The 25,295-nt window shown below is 42.1% G+C and overlaps 1 protein-coding gene across 1 annotated transcript; it reads right to left on the reverse strand.

The window, feature by feature from the left end:
• Positions 1 to 4,159: 4,159 nt before the first annotated feature.
• Positions 4,160 to 23,466, reverse strand: LOC119379315 (uncharacterized). Its single transcript, XM_037648592.2, has 4 exons — positions 23,110 to 23,466; positions 19,922 to 20,049; positions 16,337 to 16,543; positions 4,160 to 12,497 (listed from the first exon to the last, which is right to left on the reverse strand). The coding sequence occupies exons 1-4, from the start codon at positions 23,424 to 23,426 to the stop codon at positions 12,190 to 12,192; spliced, it is 960 nt and encodes a 319-aa protein (XP_037504520.1). The 5' UTR covers positions 23,427 to 23,466; the 3' UTR covers positions 4,160 to 12,189.
• Between the last annotated feature and the right edge of the window lie 1,829 nt (positions 23,467 to 25,295).

Here is a 25,295-nt window from a genome sequence, read left to right on the forward strand (position 1 = left end):
AAAGACAAGGTCGCTCGGGAACTGGCTGAGGCTATGTACATGCAGAAATGTGGCGATCATTGCATCAGTGTTCCTTCCGTGACTATTTATCAGAATGAGTATAGCTTTCTGGTTGATAGGATTTGATTAAGAGGTGTTTCTAGAGATTATGTTACTTTACTTTCTTTGGTCTTGTGCGCATGCTTGAGGGTTGCGAAGCAGAGCTCTTGGAAGAATAAACTTTAGTTGCGAGTGTGCGCTTGTCCATGTCCTGTGTTCTTCGTCCCTGTCCAAGCATTTGCCATCAATTCAACTTCAGTCATGTACCAATTAGCCCGACAGCAAACACTACTAAACATATACATACAAGCACAAATACTTGAATACAAAACCCCTACGTCTTTTTCGTATTACAACATTAAAGCTTTGTTAATTTTAGGGCTCGTTTTTCTTTGTTATACACAATATTAATGAGCACTAACAGACAACAATGCCAATAATGCCTCCTTGGCATTATTGTTTGTTAGTGCTCATTAACATTAAAGCTTGTAATAGACAAAAGCATATTTTAGGAGGTTGCTGCCGCTGATGGAGGTGCGCTCCTTTCGATTGATGATTCTTAGCTTTGAAAATGCCCTTTGAACGTTGAAAATGCCCTTTTACAATCAGAGTTTATCGGATAAATCCGAATTGTCAAAAATTTCACCGGCGAGTGTTTATCAGATTTTTCGGATTTATCCGAAAACACGGAGCCCTAATTACACACTGCGATGTTATGACACAACTGTTCTCCAAATATGACTCACTGGAAAACGCTACATGGTAATTTATTAGTAGGTCCAGCTGTGAATCCACATTGATGAGCCCAGCCAGACAATGGCATGATGATCTGAACCCAGATCATCATACCACTCCATGCAACCTTTTAGTGGCTGCAGGCTGTCAACGTTCAGGAACTTGCTGTCATCGATGCCATGGAGGAAGCAAAAAATAGACAGCAGACAAGAGTTATGTCGCTCCGAGGTTCTTGATGGGGTCAAAACGAAATTCGAAATGGCATGTCAGTACATGTGACGTCCGCCACTGTAACTTGCAAGGAAGGCACAGTGCCTACAATTATAATGTGAAAAGATAAATGGTGTCCTTAATTCCTTAGAAAGCAAAGAAACATGCAGTAAGAAGGCACTCACACACCTCGTTTGTTTGTTTTTTATTTCATACCATTGTTTTATTCACGTGTGTGTATGAATGCTTATGTTGCAAAAAAAAAAGTCATTTGCCAAACTGTTGTTCTAAAAGGACGTATATATACACATATAAAGTCATATAGCTTATATCCATGTTAGTCGGTTGGTTACACATTCAGAAGTTTCTAGAGACACCAAATAGTCTTAAAGACAATGGCATAAATTCTCAATTAATGGATCTTCGTAGTTTGGTGCGGTCTTGCACACCACTGAATTTCAAGATTGTTTCAAAATACTGAAAAGCACCATTCTGTGATGCACATTTCGCTGGCTTGCATATATTATGAATTAGTCTCTGTATAACATCTAAATTTCTTTTGCTCAATTCCATTCCTTTGCTATCCATTGATCACAACCATCCGGATTTCATGTAGGCAGAGTGTCACTCGTTCCACATGACAAATTAAGCACGAAAGGAAAATCGGAATAAAAATTTTGCATTAAACCTGTTTAAGTAACATTTCGTGAAGTCTGATCTAAGCAGACCTGGATAGACTTCATGAATTGTGCAGTTGTGCAACCGTGTGCTGCTGAAATGTAGTGCTGAGCAGCTGTGCTTAACAGCCAGGTCAATCTGTTGTAACAGTGAATTAAGCCTCGTCAATCACTCCTTTTTTCTTTTTACAGTGAAAGCTGTTATGAGATCACAACAACAGCCACTTTTGGCGCCGTAGTTGTTTGCCACTGCCGATGTCCGTAACGGTATTGCGCAAAATAAGAAAAAATAGCCAGCACGGAACAGAATTCGAACCTGAATCTTCTGCATGGCAGCCCAGTATTCTACCACAGAGCCATGCTGGTGCTTGAAACTCCAGTGGGTCCTTCCCAACTTTACAAAAATTATGATTTATGGCGTAGTGGGTACCTTGCAAGTGTACTTGTATTAGTAGCCCCAAGAGAGTTTACAACGGTCTCTAGAAATGCCGCTCTTTCAGCTTTTGCCGAGACCGTGCTGCGCTTTCCATGCAGGCCTGGTGTTTTTTTTTTTAATTTTCATATGAAAAGTTAAAAAGATATTTTAAAAACCTGCCGTGTCAGTGGATTTTGCAGTGTGCTACTGAACACAAGGTTGCAGGTTCCTGCAGCTAATGCATTCAGATGGGTGCAAAATCAAATTAAAAAAACAAAATAACTTATCTGTAGGTTTAGATGCATGTTAAAGAATTGAAGTTATCAATGTTAATCCAAAGTCCTCCACTAAGTGCAGAGTTCCATCAGATGCTACTTTTGGCATGTAAAACCTCAGAATTTATTTATTTGTTAGAGATGCAATTAAATGTGTTGTGATCATCATTATTTGAACTGTTACTGCTGTTGTTAGTCCTAGCAGGATGCAAAGTGTGTCCAATCCCTCAACCCCTTCAACTGCTCCACGAAGGGTACCTAATTCCAAGCATTCATTCATCTGGTTAACCTACTAGCCTTTCACTTCTTTCTCTTTCCAATTAGTTCGTACCACATTGTAGAGCACAAGTGCCTTTTGAAGAACTCCCCTTCACACTCAAGGCAATTAAAAGCTGGCAATCATTCAAAGCTATCTGTAGCTGTGTCATCCACCATAGAATTCTAAGCAGTGACGCAAATCCTGAAAAATCTCGAGGAGGGACGTACATCTTGATGCCATGGCAGTCATAGTTTTTCATATATATATGCTTTATTTCTAATAACAAAATTATAATCGTGTTTTCAAATAAATTAAAAAGAAAATGAGCATAGGCCTGAGTAGCTAGTACTTAGCATAGTTTCGAAGTTTAACTCATAGGTATCGGCTCTAGCACATTTGTAGCTAATTGGTCATCACTGGTCATTCAGGTTAAACCATAAAATGAAAATGCTAGAACCTTTCTTTTGTTATAACGCATAAATGAACAGCTTTCGTTTAACTTCAGCTCCAATCGTGTATACTGTTAACCTCCCAAGGTTTACCCTGGAATCTTTCTTGTAAAGCGTGTTTATATTTACCAGTGATATTTTAATAACACAACTATATTCGAGCAATCGCATTCACACTTCATTGCCAATGGCTTCTACCCTATCGTCTGCATCATATAAATCATGGCAGATGATCAGGGATTCTTTGCACTTCAAAGGCCAGCATAATGAACATCTGCGGCACGTCAGAAGTTACCCGTATCATTTCAGAAAGCACGACCTCTTATACAGTGCCTTTTGAAACCAAAAAAAAGCTTTTACTATTGTACTTCGTTTACTCATTGGAAGGGCTTGAGATTTCAGAGTTGATAGTAACGAGACTGTGCTATGCTTAACTTCAAGCAATTCAAATATAATGTTTGGAAAGTAAGTCTCAAGGGGGGGGGACCCTTGCAAGGGGTGTCCCCCCCAGGCTCAATACAAAGGGGGTCAGGACCCCCCTGACCCCCCCCCCCCCATGATATACGCCACTGATTCCAAGCCTCGTGAACCTGAACTTGGTAATCAATGAGAGAAAGTAGTGGAGGCCACTTTTGCCCGGTTTCAGATAAAATTTTTCCAAATGACGAGAAAATGCCCCGAATCTGAAAGCAAGGTCAGCAAGCTTGCCCATGCAAGGGCATTCCTTGGAATTTCTATACAACAGCACGCGATTAGCCAATTATGTGCTGCTGTTTTGGACTAGATAATGCAAGACTGACTCATAGAGAATAACTTATGATGAGGCATCCTTAAATTCTCAGGATACATATTGAGTTTACTCAATATCCTGAAAATTCAAGGATGCCTCATCATTGTAACAGAATCATATATAGCAGGGTGTAGAATTGGACAAGTTGGCAAGTTTTTAGTTGAACATTTCTAAACTGCACTGAAGCATTTATCATAATTTTGCTATTTGGAGACTAACCTGAAGTAGCAACACTGTTGCTACCTAGACATGAAGACAAAGCCTCATGCAAACAGAATGAAGAAACTGATGGCCAAGTACACACACCATGTTGTAATAAGTATGATATGTATTTTTCAGAGTCCTGTTATGGCAATACAGGAAACGTTCATATATATATTTCACTGGTGCATGGTTCATATGTTAAAAACTCTATGAAAGCACTCACAGGCTCAGGAACTAAAAATCTATGCATATGTATGTCTGTCATCCAACACCGTTGTCTTCACATGAACAGATACTTCAAAGTCACTCTATAAATGCCAAAGCATATCATTGTCAGCCTTGTAAAAGACCATGTCATTCAATGCTTTCAAGGATAAAAATAAGGAGTGCCATTTAATATAACCAAAGCTAGTGCACCAAGTGTAGATTTCTGTTCATTTGGTAGCGTTAATTAAATTTAACATATATTTCACAGCAACACAAAAGGTGCTCATGCTTTTCAATTAATGAAAAATCTCATTCAGCTCTTAAAGGGGTCATGAACCACTTTTCCAAGTAATGATCTAATGACCTCAGTATCGGAGTTTACTGCCTCCTGAATCGATTGCCGCAAAAATTTCTCGAATCTGTCAAGAATGAGCGGAGTTACGGGAGTTTGGCGCACGCTCTCAGCGCTTTCTCTCTTTTCTCGTGCCGACGAGCGCACTGGAAGCTATACAGGGAGGGATGACACGGGGGAACGAAGTTACGTCAGCGCGCGTCATGAAACGCGATCGCTCTCCCGTTGTGATTCGCGTGCGCGAGTGCGGCTACCGTGTACTGAGGAGTGCGGCGCCGGCAAGTGGCGGCACCCCGCGGCAAGAAGCGCACCTGATCCGAACGCCACTCTCGATTTACATCGGTTATCGGCCAATAAGCATGCTATGTCTCTTGTGACATAAACTGGCAGATCCGCGACGTCAACGTGCAGAGGCCCCGCCCACCGAAGAGAGTGAGAACTGGCCTCTGTTTGAAAAGAGGGCGCCTGAGGAAATGGCAACTTCGCGCTCCGCTTGTGGCCTTTACGCGGCGCGCACGACTGTAATATTTGGCAGAGCAGTTCATAGCCGTGTCAGCTTTCCGCAGGATGTGTTTTTTCAACAAGCCCAAGGGGTGCTTCATGACCCCTTTAACATGGCATATATCAGTGTAAACCTGAACGAATCCTTGGCGGGAATTACAAGTTCTACTGGCTATGCTAAAAGCAATGACCATGCTCAAAAGAGTGTGGAAGCACTGTCAAGCAAATAACATCACCAAGTGCGTTAGGAAGTCCGGTTTCACAGCATTGTGAAACAGTGCCAACATGGAAGGCCCAATTGCATTCTCGTCCACAATGGCATAGAAGAAGCTAGAATGTGTAAACATTGACATAGAGAAGTGTGTTGACCAGGGGTGTGCGAATACTAACATTTCTTGAATAATAGTGCATTCAATTTGTTGTTAAAAATGAACAGGCACGATTTGATTTTCTGAACACCATTCAAATATTTTGGGCATGTTATATGAGTGTGAGTACACACACCTCTATTATCCTCAGCAGACATAGTCATTTTTCAAGTCACTTCTTATTACTGAGTGGCATGTTGCAAATGTGAAAAAGTTATTATTTGCTTAAATATTCCAGTTAGGTGCAGGAGACAGCATCTCCAGGTACATAAAAGTAATCATCTCCTCATGTGTAAAATAAGCCACTTTCCTTGACCTAAACACAGAAATCAAGGTTTAATATTGTGTAGAGCACATTGGCATGTTCTGCACAAATGGCACACAACACATCTACCATCCTAGATTTTTATGTCATCTTCAGTATTTGAAATGAACTTCATGGTCACCTTTTGTTGTCTGTGATAACACATTGATCTAGATGGATTGGTGTCAATGGTGGGGCTTATATTGGCCCTGGCCAACTACATGAACAGAAAGAATAGCAGTTGCAGAAAGCTGATGGCTTTGGCTACAATATCTTGGCCAGGATGTTGGGAGCAAGGACTGCTCCCAGTCCCATGCTGGCGATTTCCCAACAGCTGGGTCTCCTTCCCAAGCACCTTTGTACTGACTCCCTTCTGCTGAACACCAACCATGCAGGGAGCACACTTGCGTCAATTTTTCTGGTCGGTGCCTCAAATAACAGTGGCAGATGCTCAACTATTTCAACATATATATACAATACAAGATTCTAGCTGCAAGTAGAGTCAGCAAATACATAAAAATGTTGATTTAACTTCAGACTTGTGCTTACAGTGTAAATTATGTTAGAAAATTGTTAACAATTGCATTTGAAGACAACTCCATTTTTTAAATTTTTCTAGACCAGTTGTGTGTCCCAGCACATTCATCGCGAAATTTGACACGTAACAAGCTGAATTTGCACTCAGAAGCGGTCTGAACACACAAACACAAGTATACATATGTGACACAGCTTATTTTGAGCAAAAGAGGAGGTCGGTCTTGTTTTGTCAGCAGAGAGCAGCTGCTATCAGCAAGGACAAACCACTGGGAGCATATCCCCTCCTTGCTCTCCAGACCTTCCTGCCGTGTCGAGGAGGTACTCCCCCCCAATAAAACTCCTGGCTACGGCACTGGCTACATAAAATCATCCACATCCATTGAGGGTACCATTGTGACAAGACTCCTGCCTTCATATGCGAAATTAAATTACAGTGTCAAATTTGGTAATGAATATCTTGAAATAAGAGTGGTCTAGAAGAATAAAACAAAACTGTTTTTCAACACGAGTGTTTTCAATTTGATGACACAGACATTCATTATGATAAATTTTACAAGGTAATTGATAAATTTTTGTTAACAAGACTCTAACATGATTTTGGTACGTGTGTGCAAATGGCATAGAGCTGGTAGGATAGGCCCACTGCGATCATCACGAATGGAATTAATGTGCTCTGCATAAAATATATAGTTAATTATTATAGGTTTTATCCATCTCCGTTGTTCCGCGTTGCAGTTGCACAGCTCCCTGAATTTTCACCTTTCCCTGCCCAATCTAAGCATATTATGACTTCACAAATACTTTCAGCATGCCACTCTACTAAGCTATTTTTTTAATAGTAGGTGTGCGTATTTTGTATAGAAGAAAACTACAGCTGTGCGAATAGCAAAATTTTGGGTGCAAAGCGAATTCGAATAATAAAGATTGAGTGCGAATTGAATCGAATAATTTTCGAATATTTCTCAAACATTTTTCGAATAATTCGAAGTGAAATTACAGAAAAAGTAGCAGAGAATCCCTAAGTATGTTCTTGTGAGATAGCAACATGAATGTGTTTCTTTTTGCTAGGTTGATGAAGCGCTGGTGAGGCCATATTTTATAGTTGTCTTTCTTATCAAGAATGAGGCAATGTAGAGGCCGAATTGTATTTGGTGCAACCAAAGTGTTGCCGACAACACTTTACATGTGATAGGCAGAGATGCCATTTTTTCAGCCTCTCCTCCTCTTTCAACTTCTGTGGAAGCCCTACTGATGTGGCGGACAAGGGTGCGCTCCCTTCAAGTCCGGAGTTCCAAATCTGCCTCGTAGACGTCGATATATGAGAACATCTGAAATTTTGGATGCTAAAAAGCTTTGGCGTCCGATTTTTCAGACTTCCTGCCCAAATTTCAGGTACAAAACAGCATTAATTGAGCCCCCAGCTCTGCCACATCTGTCATCTCCATATTGGAACCAGCGTTTTCTTGAGTTAATACATTTGCGACCGTAGCAGAGTTTGAAAGGCAGCTTTGCCGCAATACGGGTATGTGATGAGGTGAAGCATATTGAAAATCTAGGGACCACTTCCAAACGGACGTTGACTGTCTCTTGGCTAAGTTCGACCGTAACGGAGCTTGAAAGGCAGCTTTGCCGCAATACGGGGGTGTGAGGAGGTGAAGCATCTTGAAAATCTAGGGACCACTTCCAATCGGATGTTGACTGTCTCTTGCCCAAGTTCGACCGCAACGGAGCTTGAAAGGCGGCTTTGCCGCAATACGAGGGTGTGATGAGGTGAAGCATATTGAAAATCTAGGGACCACTTTCAATCGGACTTTGTCTCTTGGCTAAGTTCGACCGTAATGGAGCTTGAAAGGCAGCTTTGCCGCAATACGAGAGTGTAATGAGGCGAAGCATATTGAAAATCTGAAGGGGTCACTTTTAACCGGACGTTGACTGCATCTTTGGGAAGTTCGAATAGTTTGAATAGTAAAATTCCAGTACGAATCGAATCGAATAGCAAACACTATTCGAAAAATATTCGAAATTTCGAATATTTGCACACCCCTATAGAAAACAAAACAAATGCAATAACTGTACATGTTTCATTAAGCCAATGGTGCAATTCTGCTAGAGAATGTCATTCATCTGCTACAGCTGCTCTCTATGCATGTGCATTTCTACATGCACATAAGAAAGGGAGTCGAATCGTTTCACCCATAAAGCTGGGCTCTGTGTAAAGCTGCACAAAGTAAGGGTAGGAGTGAGGAAAGCCATTCTAATGCTACAGTTAAAAGACACTGGGAACACTGATCTCATCCTTTTCCATTAGATCTGAACTGAGACAGAGTCCTGCATGTAAACTTCATTTTGAGGCCACCATCACTACATTAACAATAAAAAAAAAGTATACCAGAAAACGACACTTGAAGAGACTCATTTCAAATCAGACAGAAGTTGGCAACACATCACCACTCAGCATTGCAGCTATGGAGACAGGTCAAGCCATGGCCATATGGAATGCACATTGAATGAAAACATCACTTGAGTGTCTAAGCACTTGTAGCCTCTTTAAAATATTGCACAGAAAAAGTTCTCAAGAAGGAGCATTCCATGATAGACATTTTTTATATAACAGTGGTACTCAAAGTTAAGACAAAAAATAATTTCAGTGGCTAATGTACTTGGTGACTCTACTAATTCACAAGAACTGTTTCTACCAGTGCACATAAGTGCCTGCTGTGCAAGCAGCATTTGCATAGTGAGAAACGCGTCTTTATTAAAATTATTTATACCAAAACGTCATGTGCATGTATGTGTACGTGTGTGTGGATAGTCTTGCTCAATTGTTGTTCCCGGTGAAAAGTTTCAAACACGAAAAAAGGACAGGGAAGAGACAGCGGAGTACTCAGAAGAAACCTTGGTACTTCACAGTCTTTTTAGCTGTACTTATTTCACGTTCCAAATCTTGCACCAAGAATGTTTTAAGCTTAGACACCAACTAGCCCAAGGACAAGTTGTTCTGGTGTGGATAGTTTGTAGTGATGTTTCCTGCACAGTGATGATGCACTCGTGCAGTTATAATTAAATGACACTCATCAGTGACATTTGTAATAACACCTTCATTAAAAATCAAAAGTCACTTGAAGCTTTCCTGCCATTTCTTACCAATTCATTTCCATGCCCTTTACCTCTATACTAACAGATATGAGATTTTACCTATACTTAAAAAGCACATGATTGTGAGCTAGGCAACTTATGATTATAAAAAGCAATCCTGAAAGCTAACATTGTAATCACATTTAGAGAGATATTCTAAAGAGACAGTGAAGGTAAACATCAGATCAATTTGATTTTTAAATATCCTTCTAGAAAACCTTGAAGTTTGTTGCATGAAAATAGATGACTTATATAAAAAAAAAGTGCAAGTGAAGAGGCCACAGAATTATTTTGCTTTTCAAACTACCACTGCCCAGCTGGATTCCCACTTCCTAGACTACTCCTGGTTACCTTGGTTCGAAAGTCCAGTACAAAAGATTACATATTTGAAAATTACTCCGAAATCTGTCAAGTCATGTACAATTCAGTACCATATCTCTTTGATTTGCAGTAATTCCTTCAGACAAGGGAAAATCTTTCCTAGCAGGAAATGAAGGCAATAGGACAGTGCACTTTGTCATGTTGCCCTCATTTCCTTCAAATTTTCGCTAACTAAAACAGGTTTTTCTCAGACTGAGGCAACATTTCATCAACTAGCCCAAGCAGCCACTCTTTTGCATTAATTTAATTTTAAAAATCTGTATTCGCACACCCATAGTATACGCTACTGGCCAATGAAGGCAGTGCAAATTTTGCCTGCATCATTTGCATGTGGGTCCTTCAGAAAGCATCAATGGTAATGACCAAGTCTCAACAAAATTAAAGACCAAAAACACTTCATCTTGCAGAGGGGTTTCTCACCTGCACACACAATATATTGGTCTTGCAACATTACTCATACAGCACTCACTAGCAAGGTAGAGACCACCATATCAAACCATTACTAGTAAATAAATAGCTCACTTGTTCAACGAAAGTTTCAAATGCCATCCATAATTTGAACTTCAGATTATTTGAGCAGGTTTTGCAAGTCCTGCCATTAGAAGGTGACTGATTAATATAAATAAACATACACAAATATCAAAGGATGTTACAAAATGTCGTGCACATATGATATGCTAAATACACTGCTGTTGCCAGGCTTCTGCAACACAAGAGGCAGCATATGCATTAACAAAGCCATACATGACTAGGGCCCGAAATCTTAGGTTATAAATTGCAGGGATAAAAGCTTACAAGCATTATCAACTACACCAACAACCAGTACCAAAAAGGCATCAGGGCAGATGAAACGGGAGGCTTTGCTTGAGTTAGAAGTACACAAGACAAACCAACATAAAAAGAACCAGGGCGATGACTGACATTTTAAATGGTACATATTACAAGCCATCAAGAACCAAAGTGCAAAAATTAATAAAACAACTCGCACATCTATAACACTTCATGTGTAAAGAGCTCAAAAATGTTCAGCAGTTCAAGTGTGAACTCGCACCTCCACAGACTGCTAAAACGCACAGCTGAACCTCAGTATGACATAGAGTATAACAAAATATTAGATATAGCGAAGTAAGTTTAAAAATTTTCTCGCCGATACTGGCATAAAAGATATGTGCTTTTATGAATGTCAGATATAACAAACATATTCTCACAATAGATGCAAATTAATTATAATGAGGCTCAAATACCTCATTTCAGCATGCCATGCTAGTAAGCACAGAAAGTCAAACCCAAAAAATTTTAAAAGCACTATGTACTACATGGTGAGGACTTGTCACCACACTTGACAAATTGTGAAGCTCAAAACTAGCATAATGACACCTTTGAAGTTTCAGCTGCCAACATACAAAAAGTTTTGTAGAGTAAAAGTACATATAACAAGCACATACAACAAAAACGTGACTCCCCCCCTTGATTACTAATGAACTCTGCGATGAGACACAACAGGAAAATTGATGCATGTGTTGCACACAGCACAAAGCACAGACTTAAGACAGGGCACATTCACCATGACCACAAATGTCATTACCGTATTGACTCTTGTCAACACAAAGTCCATTGTAAGAAATAAGGCTATTAAAGATGCCAAGTTTGGCAATGAAAGCTGCTGTAGAATCCCAAAGATTTTCGGGCCCTAAGCACAGCAGTACTATGTCCTACACATCCTATTTGTAAAACCTAGCCTAACCTATACAGTTAATACGCATGACCAAATGTTACCTGGGCAGGCTCGGAGATACAAACAAGAAAGTTCTACATCCCACCTAGGGAGGTGGTTCTGTTCGATTGCTCTACATTCCATGGCCCAGACCCCTAATCCTGGAGTGAACAGTCATGCCTGAGCTCATGTTGCTCTGAAACGAGCCAGAAAGTTGAGTTCTTGTCAGCAGTGTTCTTTGAAACCAACAACACTCTTTATCACAGTTTTGAAAATGAAGCAATCCTGTTTGGTCCTGCCAAGCCAGCCCTGGATTCTTGAACGCCTACACAAGTCTTGCGTCTTCAGCAGTGCCTAAGCTTGCTAACACCACACCACACTTTGATCCAGACAAAAACAAGTGTGTCTGTAGCACTGTGTTAAGCCTGCTCCCGGCTTAGAGTATCTATGGTATTAGAATAGAACTAGTTGCTTAAAGGCTTATAAATTGCATAATATGGTAAAACTGCATAATAATGCAACGCCCAACTGCTTCCAGGCAGTTGCTCTGGGAAGGTAGCACTACTACAGTAGGCCAGCCTCCCTGGCTGCACTAAAAAAGGCAGCACCTCTTCCAACGATGTGACCACCAGGGCCCCTATGACGTAGTGGAAGATTTCAGTGCCATTAGGATCTGAGTGAAGCCTTTGTTGAGTCTATCGATTAGTGCTAGCTTGAAATTGTTGTGCTCCTGCTTCAGCCGGTTCTCCATTTCAAGCACAATGCGAACTCTCTCCTCATGACGAATCTCTTCCTCGTTGAGAATCTGCAGTGCCATAAGGCGCTGCTGCTCGGCCACAGTTTTCAGAATGTCACATGGACACTCGGATGGGAAGCGCAGGGATGCATGCGGATAGCTGTCGCTGCCTTCTTCATCCTCTTCTGAATGCTCTCCATTCACTATGGCTGCAAGAAATGTAAGCAGAGTGAGAAGAAAATAAGGGGAGAAACATTATACAGTCCATCAGCACCATTTCACAATGAAAAGGCTGACATGACAGTTGCTACACAGGCACCACCTACAAGCTTAGTAGAATGGTTGCACTAGCAGGAATTCAACATCCCACGCACTGAAAGATCAGCAGCCCTACTTTTTTTTTTGGCTCACGGCGAGTGCTCATCCAGATTCAACAAGACGTATTACTCAGCATGCATTCTGAACTTTATAAATGCACAATACAAGAACTATAATGCAAGAATTACACAAAACTATCTTTAATCTCAATGAGTTACTGAATTTGGCTTTAATAACTGATGTATGTTTACATCAGATGGCACTTGCTGATGTTAGCAAGGGTTGACTCTGGCCTTGTTGGTAAGTCATATCTTTAGCGTTTAGCGAAGACACCTATGAAGACAGGGACAAGACGAAGAATTGTTGAAAGTTAGGGGCGCCATGACACCCAATTTTCGATGATAATCTGTGTTATGTGGATGAATTGTTGTGCGTTCGCAAACAAACTGGCAAAATTTTAGCACATTTGGTCAAGCATCTAATTTATAATTGAATATTTTTCTAAAGATGTGAGCGGCCTGCGAGTCTGGCAATACTGGTACACTCGTGAGCCGTGACATAACAACTGTGGGAGTGTCTGCATCCCAGCAAACAATTTTGCTCCCTGGTAAGCTGCGCGTGCAATCAAGCCATTTCATATTTCTCCACGTTGGCAATGAAATTGAACTATTTGCAGTGGCTGAAACTTTGGTAGAAGACGACAGCTCTTCTCCACGCAGCACATGACGTCACACACACTATGGCAAAATGACAGTTGCTGGCGGTGTGCTGAGTTTATAGCCGGCGGCTTCTAGGGCTTATTTTGTACTTAAATATTCTTGTAGAGTGCATTTTTCTTGTATGTATAGGTACAATAGACCCTCTTCTATTTTTCACAAAAAAACACGAATTGTTGGGCAACTGTGTCATGGCCCCTTAAACGTCTCTGTGTGTGTCCCTTCTTCATCTTGTCCCCTTCTTTACAAGCCTTTGCGCTAAACGCTAAGGATTTGCTGATGTCGGCCAGCGTGCCACAGCAGCCTTTGGAGATCTTTTTCATTGTGCGGTTTTCAGCATATCTTTCATCTTGCCCCCCGTACATAGCAGCAACAGCAGTTTTGAATAGTGCAAACTACGACAGCATATTTAGATTGATGTGACTACAGAAATTCACAGCCAGCCACACGTGTTGTACAAGCTTTGTAAGAGAAAGCAAATCCATTACATAGGAGCGGTACTTAAATGAAATGTGCACAGAAAGCTTCACCATTCACACACAGAAAGCTCGGTCTCTGTTCTTTAGAGCCTCGACCCCATGAAACTGCTTGGCAATGGCGATAAATGATTTCTCAGCATTCTCACTCATAACTTGCACTTTCTGAAAACAACTCGGCCACCTGAATAACGTATGACCACAGGCAGTGCTAACTGCTCTTTCTCACAGATGAGAAACAGCCACGATCTCTTGCGTCATCCTGAAAGCAAAAGATCCAAATTGCTGTGGTCAACATCTAAGCCCACTAGGACTGAATGTAGCTTCATCTCTTACCCTGGAATGAGTGTCCTAGATATGTGAGTAGATATGTGAGAGAGGAGTTAGTGAGGACAAGCTTTAACTACCTTAGGCAAATATAGAGTGTTAACATCTATGGTCCTCATATATCTTGCACATCCTGTACACTTACCATCTTCATCATCACTACTTCCCTCTGTCACAATATGCAGTCATTCTGTGCGGTTTCACTTTAATCATAGAGCAAGAAATATTGAGGAGGTTAAACTCCCGTTAGAGCGGGCGTCCAGATAACATCACAAAAATAGCATGCGCCAACGAAGGCACTTCATTTGGCGGCGCCTTGCGGTGCGGAGCCGCAACCACGATGCAGGAAAACAAAAACGCAAAAAAAAATTGACCGGTTGTGCGAGAGCCGGCTTTAGGTGAACATGCCCGCGCATGCTTTTTCACAGCATTCATGAGCAGACAACGGTGACATTCCCATCAGCTGACGCGTATTTTTTTTTCTTTTTATTTATTTGGTTTTTTTTTTGCGTCAGTTTCTACGAGTTTATGCAAGGAATAAACTTTGCTAAAACGGCTGCTTGGGCGAGTTGGTTCATGATTAAGATAGATTTACCAGCGCAAAAAAGACAGGACATTTAGGAAGGACACACACACATAGCGCTGCACTCACAACTGATTTATTACTTCGAACGCAAGGCCTTTTTGTAGGCACGCGTCGAAGCTAACAGAAAGATAACATCAAGAAAAGAAGCGATGGGAACCACGTGACACTGCTTGCCGAAAAGACAATCTACCGACGGTAACCGCGCAGTCGAAAATTCGTACGCCACAAAGTACGCCCCCGATATGAAAGAAGTGATAGTATAATTGATCTTAAAACCAACCGGAAAACACGTTAAAGCCAGAGAAACCAAGGCAGCCACACAAGAAAGATAAAAAAATTTTTAAAACGTTAAAAACTAAAATGAACTATTAGAAATGTGTAAAGCACAGGGTAAAAACTATTGTTTAAAGCACAGGGTAAAAACTATTAAAAAGGCATGCGGCGTAGGTAGCTTACTTCCTTATTTGAGAGGGAAATGGAAGGCCTGCTGACACATTTGTTACCCAGCCTCTGGATTTCGGCTGCCTCTAAAATCTCTAACAATTTGCTCGCTATGCCTGGCTAAGACAGTGCAATCCTCGAAATGCGGGGAGCAGCCGCAGTCTCGGCAGTGCATCGCTAAATGACTGTAGGGGACCGCTGACAGGTTCTGCTGGTGCTCTCTGAGACGTACATTGAGGCACCTGCCCGTTTGCCCAACATAGTACTTGCCACATGAGAGTGCCCAACATAGTACTTGCCGCATTTCGGCAAGCAGTGTCACGTGGTTCCCATCGCTTCTTTTCTTGATGTTATCTTTCTGTTGCTTCGACGCGTGCCTACAAAAAGGCCCTGCGTTCGAAGTAATAAATCAGTTGTGAGTGCAGCGCTATGTGTGTGTGTCCTTCCTAAATGTCCTGTCTTTTTTGCGCTGGTAAATCTATCTTATGCAAAGAGTCTATGGTGATGGAGCAAGGAACAAACGCGGCCGAACGCGCTCCGCGTCCACACTCCGTGCGACTGTGGTGGAGCAGGAGCAACACGCAACAGGTTCCCTTGGCAACCACAATGGCGACAATTTCCTTGTCTGCCACCAGATGCCGCTAGCATGATGTGGCTCTCCGGGAGCATGACATTATCTCGTCGCCTGAAATAGCAGAGTTGTATCTCTTAAATGTTTTTTGCTCCGTGACTGTAGTATAGAAAATTGGGATGTTTTCGGCATAGAAGCAGCCATAGCTATGGCACACCTCTGCAATGCAGACACAACAAGAAATTAAACTTATACATATGCAAAGGAAACCTGCCACATAAAAGGCAGAGTAACCCAGTGAGGATTATTTACAGGATTTCAGACTTCCCAATCTTGCAATGCAATTACTGCATTTGCCTATCCAGCAGAGTTTACCTGTCCTGAACGTGCAGGAAGTGCTTCCTAATGAGAATGCTGTGATCTCCTCATTCCGGCATGAATCCCGCATCATTATGAGCAAATGTCCACATTGCCACCAAATTGCCAATACATCTATTACAAATACCTGCAACACAAATTATTTTGTTGAGTGTGTTGCTATCCCAATACAGATTGTAAAATGGAAACAGGATGGAACAAATATAATCATGGCCAAGACTGAGCATTCTCTTACAGGCTGCAGACTGGTCTGTCCAGGCTTCAGTGGCTGCAGTCGATTCATCTGGAGGACTCTTCCGGCCATCTCCAGCTGAAGTGCTCTCAGGCACACTTGGTTTTTCTACTTTGACAACGGAAACGTCAGGTAGAGGAACATTGACCACAGTGAGTGTGGTGTCAGGTGGAATCATCCGTGCCTCTGTGTTTGGCAGGGAAACTGGCTCTAGATGAAAGAGCAAGAGGAAAAGGCTGAACTGTAAGACATCTCTCTCCTTTCGCACACAAGTAAGCAGACATAGAAGTTCCCCAAAGGGATACTGTATGAATAATGTTACAGCTGAGAGAACTAGAAAATCATCTGTAATCACCAGAATTTTACAGGCATGACAACACCTAGGCATAATAGGCATTCAATTTGAGTTACAAAACTTCAGTTTAAATCCAGAAAAAAGATGCAGAAGTTTAGGGGCAAGATAGCAGCTTGAGGAGATGAAAAATTTGTGGAACACGTGGTGTCGCTAGAGCTGACGTTTCGACAAGCAGACTTGCTTTCTAGAAGCTTTGAAGAGGACAAGCCTGCTTGTCGAAACGTTGGCTCCAGTGACACCTCGTGTTCACGAATTTTTCAAAACTTCAGTTAAGTAATCTGAACAGCTATGACCCACAAAATGTCATGAATGTTCCTGATAAAATTGAAAAGAATTTCACTTGTACTCAAGATTTCAGAATATTGAAGCTTCAGTAAACCCTCAATATATAACCAAGATAGCTCTATCTGATATACAAAGTTGTTGGAAGCATGTCATGATACGGACTACATTCTATGAATTTTATACCTTCGTAATACTGCGAAATTTAGTGCCAGTGTGAGCAAGTACCTTTCACTACAGTGACCACCTTTTTGGCTTCTCAGTGCTGTGCAACAAAACAAAGTGTCATACAGAATTTATACAAGACTGAAGTTAAGCAGAAAATGGAGGCCTGAATTGATGTAAAATCGCTGGACAGGGAATGTCACTAGAGCCAGCATTTCAACAAGAGGACTTGTCTTCGTCAGTGCAGGAACTGTCAGAGCAATTGCTGCCCTGATGAAGACAAATCGTCTTGTCAAAATGTTGGCTCCAGCGACGTTCCTAATCAGATTTTATAGCAGTTACAGTTAAGTGCTACAAAAAAAAAAGGAGTCCAGGTAGTTATTAGCATGTGTGAAGTGGTTATTAATGTTACCTTTCCAAATATGAAAAATACATCTTAAATGGCATTTACAGCAGTACCATCATGCTCCCGGGCAAGCATTGTCATGCATGACTAAACACATCAAAACACTAGACCATGAAAGACTGGGGTACAGGTGTCCCCATCAACCCATATTCTTGTCGTTTGCACTGCGCTCATTTTGCCAAATGTTACCAGAATGCCTAAGCTTCTATACCCTTGTCAGCAAAACATGACAGTGTTGGCCACTGAAACTGAGCACCGGAAGTGCAACACTGTTCTTTTAGAGCGCAGCTCTTTTGCGCCTGTTGCTGGGCAGCGCGTTGTCCCTTGTTCTTTGCTGTAACTAATCAAACAAGTGCTGTGAAAGATCTCCTGGTTAGGGTGTCCCAAGCCACGCGACACACTTCTTCTTTTGCCTAGGCCAACTGGATTACTCTGGAAACTTCACCGTCGAAACAGAAAATAATAATTTAAGAAATAAATAAAAAGAAACAATAAACAACCGAGCGTACAGCCAAAGATCTCCTGGCTCACGCGCCTCTAGCCACACGACGTGCTTCTTCTTTTGCCGCAGCCGGCTGGATTACTGTGGAACCTTCATCATCGAAACAGAAAATAAAAAATAAACAAATAAAAATAAATAAATAAATGCAAAATAAAAAATAAATATAAAGAGTTGTCTGTAACTGAAGTTCGTGCCCGCAAAGCAGAAAATAAAGAAAAAATGGAAAAGAATGGGAGTAATAAATATAAAAAATAAAATTTTAAACGAGAAAACGACAGAAATTAAATTGAATGTCAAAAATATTAAAAACTTCAAATAAGAGTAGTCTGTAACTGTACACACATACATGTTTCTCTCGAATTCTTTGCCTCAATGTATCGCCAAACGAAAACAAGTGGAGCTGTGCTCACATTTTACATTAGCGAGTATCGTAATCATAGGTAATCTCCTGTTGGTTGAAATGAAGGCAGCTGAAATGATACTTGTGTAAGTATACTATACTCATCATTTCTCAGCTGTTTTGTCTACTCTTGCAACTACTGTTGCAGAGTCTGCATACCTATATGAAGCTAAATGAGGTAAAGTGAGTACCTAATGCATTTGCCATGAAGTGCACTATACAGTGAAGATCACTGGCATTGACACCCTTCACACTAACACGGTGTGAAGGTTGCTCCAAGTGACACTAATTTTGCCCACGTGCTTGACAGGAGTGTTAGACTATGATTTATTACAAGGGGAGCGGTATCAGCTTCAACTAGTAGGCAAAGTTTAATGCGGGAAGTAAAAAACTGTTCAGTGAAGCACAGATAGTGACCCTCTTCATGCTAATGTGTACAGGCAAAAAGCACTGCAAAGGCCACTTTGCCACATGACAACAGTGCTTTAGAATAGCATATCACACAATGATAGCCGACAGATGAGAAGACTGCTCACAGGCATCGGCACAACTTCACTCCTGCCTCACTTCCATCATAAACTGTGGCTATGTCTCAATATACATTATTTTCGCAAGTTCCAGTGCTGTTGGCCTCCACTTTGTGTCATAATGACCTTGGTAGGCCCTCTTTGCATTTGAAACAATGCCACTTATACCAAGGTTTATTTCTTGTCACAATGACTTCATTAAATTATGGTTTTCTGTATGCTACACCAAAACCTGATATATCTGGTAATCGCAGCAAAGCTTTTCTTCAAGGTGCAGAGAGCCACAGGAAAGTTGGGGCAGTGGGTGAAGCCCCGATGAAAAAAGCTTTATTACTACTGTAACAGGATGTACCAAGCAGCTTCCGTTTGCAATTACTGTACAGTTATTCAGATCAAACATATGAATACGTGTAAGCCTGCTGGCTACCCATAATAAAAGGTGTAAAAGTGGATAATATATGTTACACATTGTCGACTGCAAGCATTCTTGGGCTTTCATTGGCTCTGTCTCTCATACTTTATTGCATGAACAAACCAGCCCTAGACAGCATACTTCTTTTTCTCTTGTTTTTAGATGCTTAACATTGCTGAAGAATTCATACAGGACAATTAAAATGGCTGAAGACGCATGTTTGAACAAAGGCAACACTGAAGATAGTCAGAATCAAAACTAGAAGAGCACTAGAGTCACAACCAAGGAACTTCAAGTTTCCCCATAACAGATTAACACATATCAAAGCTTGCTCTGCCCAGGCGCAGGAGCACTGGCCTACATCTCTAAAAAATTCATTCTCACACATATAAAAGTATGGCGTTTCAGTAATAAATGTAGCTGCCCTCCTTTGCCCGGTGCCATCAAAGATTTTTCTTTCCCTTGAAGTAGTTAGCTGAACGTAAGTAAAGAACGGGTCACATGAAACTACTGCAAAAAGAGATTGAAAAGTGATATACTTGGTAAAATCTGGCGTGCCTGAATAGGTGTACGACGTGGTGGTTCACCACGAAGCACTTTGTGTACACTGTCCCAGAACTTCCAAGGAGATCGCAATGGGTTTTCAAGTCGAAGTTTGCCTTCACGCCTGCAAAGCAGAAAGTTTATGCTGTATAGCAGGTCTGCAGATTAAAAAACAGTGCATTAACCTGGCCAAATGCACGAAACAATCACAGAATTCATTCAAAACCTACAGGCTGCAATTTAGAAAAAAAAAAAAAGAAAGAGCACCTAACAATGAAAGGTGCTTCAAGCAAACAATGTCAAAGTTTGTGTTCATGCTTTTTCACCAGAAGAGTACAGTAGGCTTATATTGTGATATGACAAAAGTTGCACATGTTAAATTCTTCAATAAGGTGCATACAACAGGTAAACACTTGAGATCATTCAGATAAAATTTCAACATTTTTAGGCATTATCAAAAAAAAAAAAAAAAAGAAAGTGACTTGACATGAAATAACAGGCAAGTATTTATTATTCAAGAATCAGTCTGTAGGCTTTCATGTGCCTGATCCAAGTGACTATGATCCCTTGAATACTAAAAAGGTGTGAACACATATAGGAGAAAAGAGGGGTGGGTGGGTGAGGGATGGCTAGCTATATACATATATAGGCCGGTATTTCGGACACGACGTACGTTTTAGCACAATTTGTTCTATTCCAACATTTTGGCCATGGGACTGGCTTTCGTCTGGGAAAGTGTATCTTTCCCAAATGAAGGCCGGTCCCATGGCCAAAAAGACGGAATAAATTGTGCTAAAACGCACATCATGTCTGAAATACCTGCCTACACCATCGGGGCCGGAGTGATGATGCAACTCTTTATGTACATTCCATTATTTCATGCAAGTCATCAAGCTGCTTAGAAGGCTTATTGAAAATTGATTTTTCTATAAAGGTAATGTTTAATCTATCTGCATGGAAAGAATTACATGACATCCAAAGGGCTTGGTTGTGTTGAGCATGAGAGAGAATTTACTACAGGAAAAGAGAAAAAGATGAGTCAGAGAACTAGACATTCTGCAAAGCACACTAAGAATATGTTTGGTTTAGATACATTCACATTGTGCAGACAAGTCTTTTCATATTACTGAAATGAATAAGCTGAGTGTCAGTGCTTTTTTTTTTCTTTTACTATACTCAACACCTTTTTGAGGAATCAAAAGGAAGCTCACAAGATACTTAATCTAACCTACACCATGCAGAACATTTTGCACCCTTTTGTAAACACGAAGTAGCTTTCATTGCAAGTGTCAACTGAATCTCATACACTGCTCATTGAGATGTGGCTCATGGAGTCTCAATCCAGTCTCAAGGATGCTACGTGATGGGCTGGAACAATTAGTGTTCAAATGTTCATGTGGTCTTTCAGCAACTTTTTTTCCCAACTCTTACAATAAGTAGTGTACAGACTGACACTTTCAAAGCTAACCAGGGGCGTAGGCAGAAAATTTTTTCGGGGGGGGGGCACCACCTTGATCTGAAGTGAGGAACAGCAGGCACATGTGGTCGAGTGTCATTTTGGGCTCTATATGCCATGGCGAAAAAAATTTCGGGGGGTGGGGGGCACGGGCCCGGTGTGCCACCCCCCCCCCCTGGCTACGCCACTGATGCTAACATATCTAAATCCAAAACTGGGACGCACTGTCACAGGAACAGCTGAGCTGGCTGGTGCTGCTCTTAATGGAGCGAGGGATTGCAGCCACAACGTTACAGGGACATTATGAATCACTGTAACACTAAGGCATGCAGTATTATGCTGTGAATGTTTTTCAAACACACAGCGACAAAATGTGAAGTAACCTGTAGGGCAAATTAAGCTTCCACAGTTACTAACTTTAACTTGAGGGGTTTTTCTTCCAAAAACTGTAAAGGCGGTTGAAATGCCGCAAAGTCGTGCCAACCTTTTGTGCATTGTTATGTTTTTTTGTTTTTTTTTTTTTCTGTCATGTTTCCTGTAACACTAGCGACTGCAAGGCGCACGAAAGTTGATTACGATGATGGTGTTGATGGCGATCGAGGCGGTCGGTGTTGCGGGAGTTGGAACCTACGCATGGGCCGTACTTGGAGTAGCCAAGCTCATCATGAGCTCATCTGCAAGTACTCGAGGATGGGTAATGCCACGATTTTGTTGGAAGCATTTATGAGCTTTCGCGCTTCATCAGTGACTCAAGCGGTGCTCTGCCACGATTTACCGTCCGTGCACGCTCTGAATTATGTGAGAGGAATAGAATAGAACGAATACACTTAAAATATAAGTTTCATGCCACGATTGGCAGCGGTGGCAATAGCAGAGGCACACAGATAATACGGCAAGGAGTTAGAAAACGGGTCAGAACGGCGCTGCAGTAAATATCAGCAATCCTTCACGGCAAATGGTTCCCAAGTACCAAAACTGTCAAACATCCTAAATTATTGGCACAAAAATCAAAGTTTTTCTGTCGCTTAAGTCGTACGGGTTCGGTAAGGAATGCGCCTTAACGTGTAAGCAAGCACTTCGACTAGGTTAACAAAACAATATCTTTAAAGTATATTTCCGTTCGTCTGCAACGGTCTATAAACAGTACGACGCATGAACATTGAGTCATGATTGTATCAATTACGTCCGTTATATTTAACGTCCGTTAAGCACGAAACGAGATACACTTCTCGTCGGTGCTGCTTCTACACGAGCAATTGCCTTGATATGCAAATGACAGTAGACGGACGGAGACGCAAAACATTTTCAACAACTAGCGGCACGTTCTTACAAAAAAGTCAGTCGACAGCGCTGCGAAGCGCGCAAGTTCCATTTGATTCCGCCATAGATCGAACGTGTCAAAAATGAACGACTCAAATTGGTGCGAATCGCAAGAAAGAAAACAAGGGCACGGATCAAATGAAAGTTCCTTCGGCGTTTCATTTCACCTCGATATCAGTGGTTGCTGCATTTTACAACTATGTCCAAACGCCGGACCAAGGTCAAAACTGCACACTGAATCGAGAAAACTGAAACTTTACCGAAGATGAGATTCTTTGAAACCGAGCCAAGAGTATGACAGGTGACATTCAGGGGAAAGAGGGACGGGTCAGGTCGAGGAATGCGCGGCCGGTCCGTAAAACGACGCCGCGATCGCAGGTCCGACACGGCGTCTCATGCGTGACTGACCTGTACAAATAGGCGAGGTTCGTAATTCTCCCCTGTATCTCGTTAGCGTCTCTCTTGAAGCCCAGCCCGTGCATTAGTCGGCTCATCTGCTCGAAGATAGGCCGGCGCTTTTTCGTCTGCTGCAAGTCGTAGCGGAACGACTGCCACAGTTCGATTAGCTGGTACGTCTCCACATCGCCCCAGTTCGTGGTGCGGGTTCGCGACCGATGTTTGAAGTACGCATCTCTCGACGACGTCGCCATCGCTGCCATCTTGCTGCTGCGCTCCCCGTCGAGAGCGTCGTCGTTCTCACATAAAGCAAAACGCGCACCAAGCATCACACACCAGCAGCAGCAGCAGCGGAGACAACTACCGCCGCGACTCCACACGGTGGTCGAGAGAAATCGTCGAAACTCGGCGGCAGCTCCGCCCGCGCCTACCGTGATTCATGGACTGGCACGCGCGCTTGGCGCGTGACTACTGCATGCAAAGGGCGGCGGTCAATCTGCGTCCGAAGCAGAAATGATGGCTACAAATTAATTCGCGCTGCTCCCATCAGTCAGTAAATAGGCATCAGTAGTAAATAGGCGTTCGTTAACTAAACTTATTAAAATTAAGCAAATTATTTTTCTTTGTTTTGTAATTCATTGCATTTAATCCCGCAGCGATGCCATAATCACGGTAATCGTCTAGTATTAATTCAAGAGTTGTCTTCAGAGAAGGCGATGCCATTCCATTATATGTCTGTCTACAAAAAACTCTATACTATATTCCAATTATGGCAAGTTTCAGCAACTTGCCGACGTAATAAGAGCTAATTATTACACTGAAATCGCATCACCGCAATGTTCGTGATGCACTGGTTTAATATTCACTGAACACAGCCTTATGTTTTGAAAGCTACAAATTTAGAGACCGATGATCACTCATTCATCAGCGTGTCAGTCTTCGTGCATGCATTCTTTTTTTTTAATGCACTGAATTGAAAAAAAGAAAAAAGAACTGTGACCGACATTACAAAATTTCAGTCATAGGATTGGGTCACTCAAAGTGGCAAAAACATTATTTACACACAAAAAAGTGAAAAGGCATCTATTCCACAAATTCACAGATTTTAACTACTTAAGTCCTAACGAATTATTTTACGGCACGCATATTACAGTTCCCTTTGAAACATGCGCCGTCAACAGCGCTAATAAAACGTCATATTATGCTTAAACGAAATTCAATTTAAATAGCTGGATTTCTTTTGTTTTTGTGAAAAAAGACGATATAGTCATTCGTCACTCCGTAGGCCGTAGCAGAGGTCTCCTGATTAATGTCGACTATCCCTAACCTTGCATTCCGCCCCCATATAAACGCGGCCGTGACGGGAATTCGAACCTGCGCATAGCAGCGCAGCAACACCACAGCCGCCAACCCACCACGGCGGGTACCTGAAACCACAACGATAAGAGGCGCCAATTGCGTTTCGTCGCACAGTCTGGAGTGTGTGTCATCCTGGGAAATTCATTCCAAGTGGATAGCGGCGATCGCAATTCGCACACAAAGACAGTATGTGCCCACCAGGGGCGTAGCCAGGGGGGGGGGGGATTCCACACCTCCCCCCGAAATTTTTCAGTTTTGCTTGCGTATATATACACGCACACATACAAACGCACGAACATACATAAAGTATGGTTGAACCCCCCCCCCCCCCCGAAAAAAATTTCTGGCTACGCCCTTGGTGCCGGCAATATTGGCGCAGCTGTCTGCCTCGTCTTCGGTGATGTGCATTTTCTGCGCGTTTCCCACAGTCTAATATGCCTTACCAACTGGCCCAAAAACGCGACCCGTGTGCCATCGTCAGTGACGTTTCACGGCCGGTCTGCAGCGTGCACGATTCCACGGACCGGCTATGCACATTCAAACTAGTGCTTCTAACGTGAATGTGTGAATGTATGCGTGTTAGCTTTCATATCTGCCTCGAATTCTCTGGAACTGCCCAGGACATCTACAACAACTCCAGCTCGTCCAGAAGGCCAGTGATGTTGCGGTGGGTTTCAGTGGCGTAGCCAGGGGTGGGGGAGTGGGGAGTTAAGCCCCCCACCCCCCTTTACCCTCCGAAAATGATTTCTGGCTACGCTACTGGTGGGTTTAGACTTGCCAGTCCCGTCATGGGTGAAGCCATCTGCTCATCCCGGGTACCCCCGGGCGTGAGCTCTTCA

Source organism: Rhipicephalus sanguineus, chromosome 1 (genome assembly GCF_013339695.2).
Source record: "Rhipicephalus sanguineus isolate Rsan-2018 chromosome 1, BIME_Rsan_1.4, whole genome shotgun sequence".
Taxonomy (NCBI): domain Eukaryota; kingdom Metazoa; phylum Arthropoda; class Arachnida; order Ixodida; family Ixodidae; genus Rhipicephalus; species Rhipicephalus sanguineus.

Excerpts from the sequence above, each read along its gene's own strand:
- LOC119379315 (XM_037648592.2), bottom strand. The coding sequence starts at position 23,426 with ATGCTTGGTGCGCGTTTTGCTTTATGTGAGAACGACGACGCTCTCGAC. Across the intron at positions 20,050-23,109 it reads AACCTCGCCTATTTGTACAG|GCGTGAAGGCAAACTTCGAC; the intron begins GTCAGTCACGCA and ends TCTGCTTTGCAG. Across the intron at positions 16,544-19,921 it reads GGCACGCCAGATTTTACCAA|AGCCAGTTTCCCTGCCAAAC; the intron begins GTATATCACTTT and ends TCTTTCATCTAG.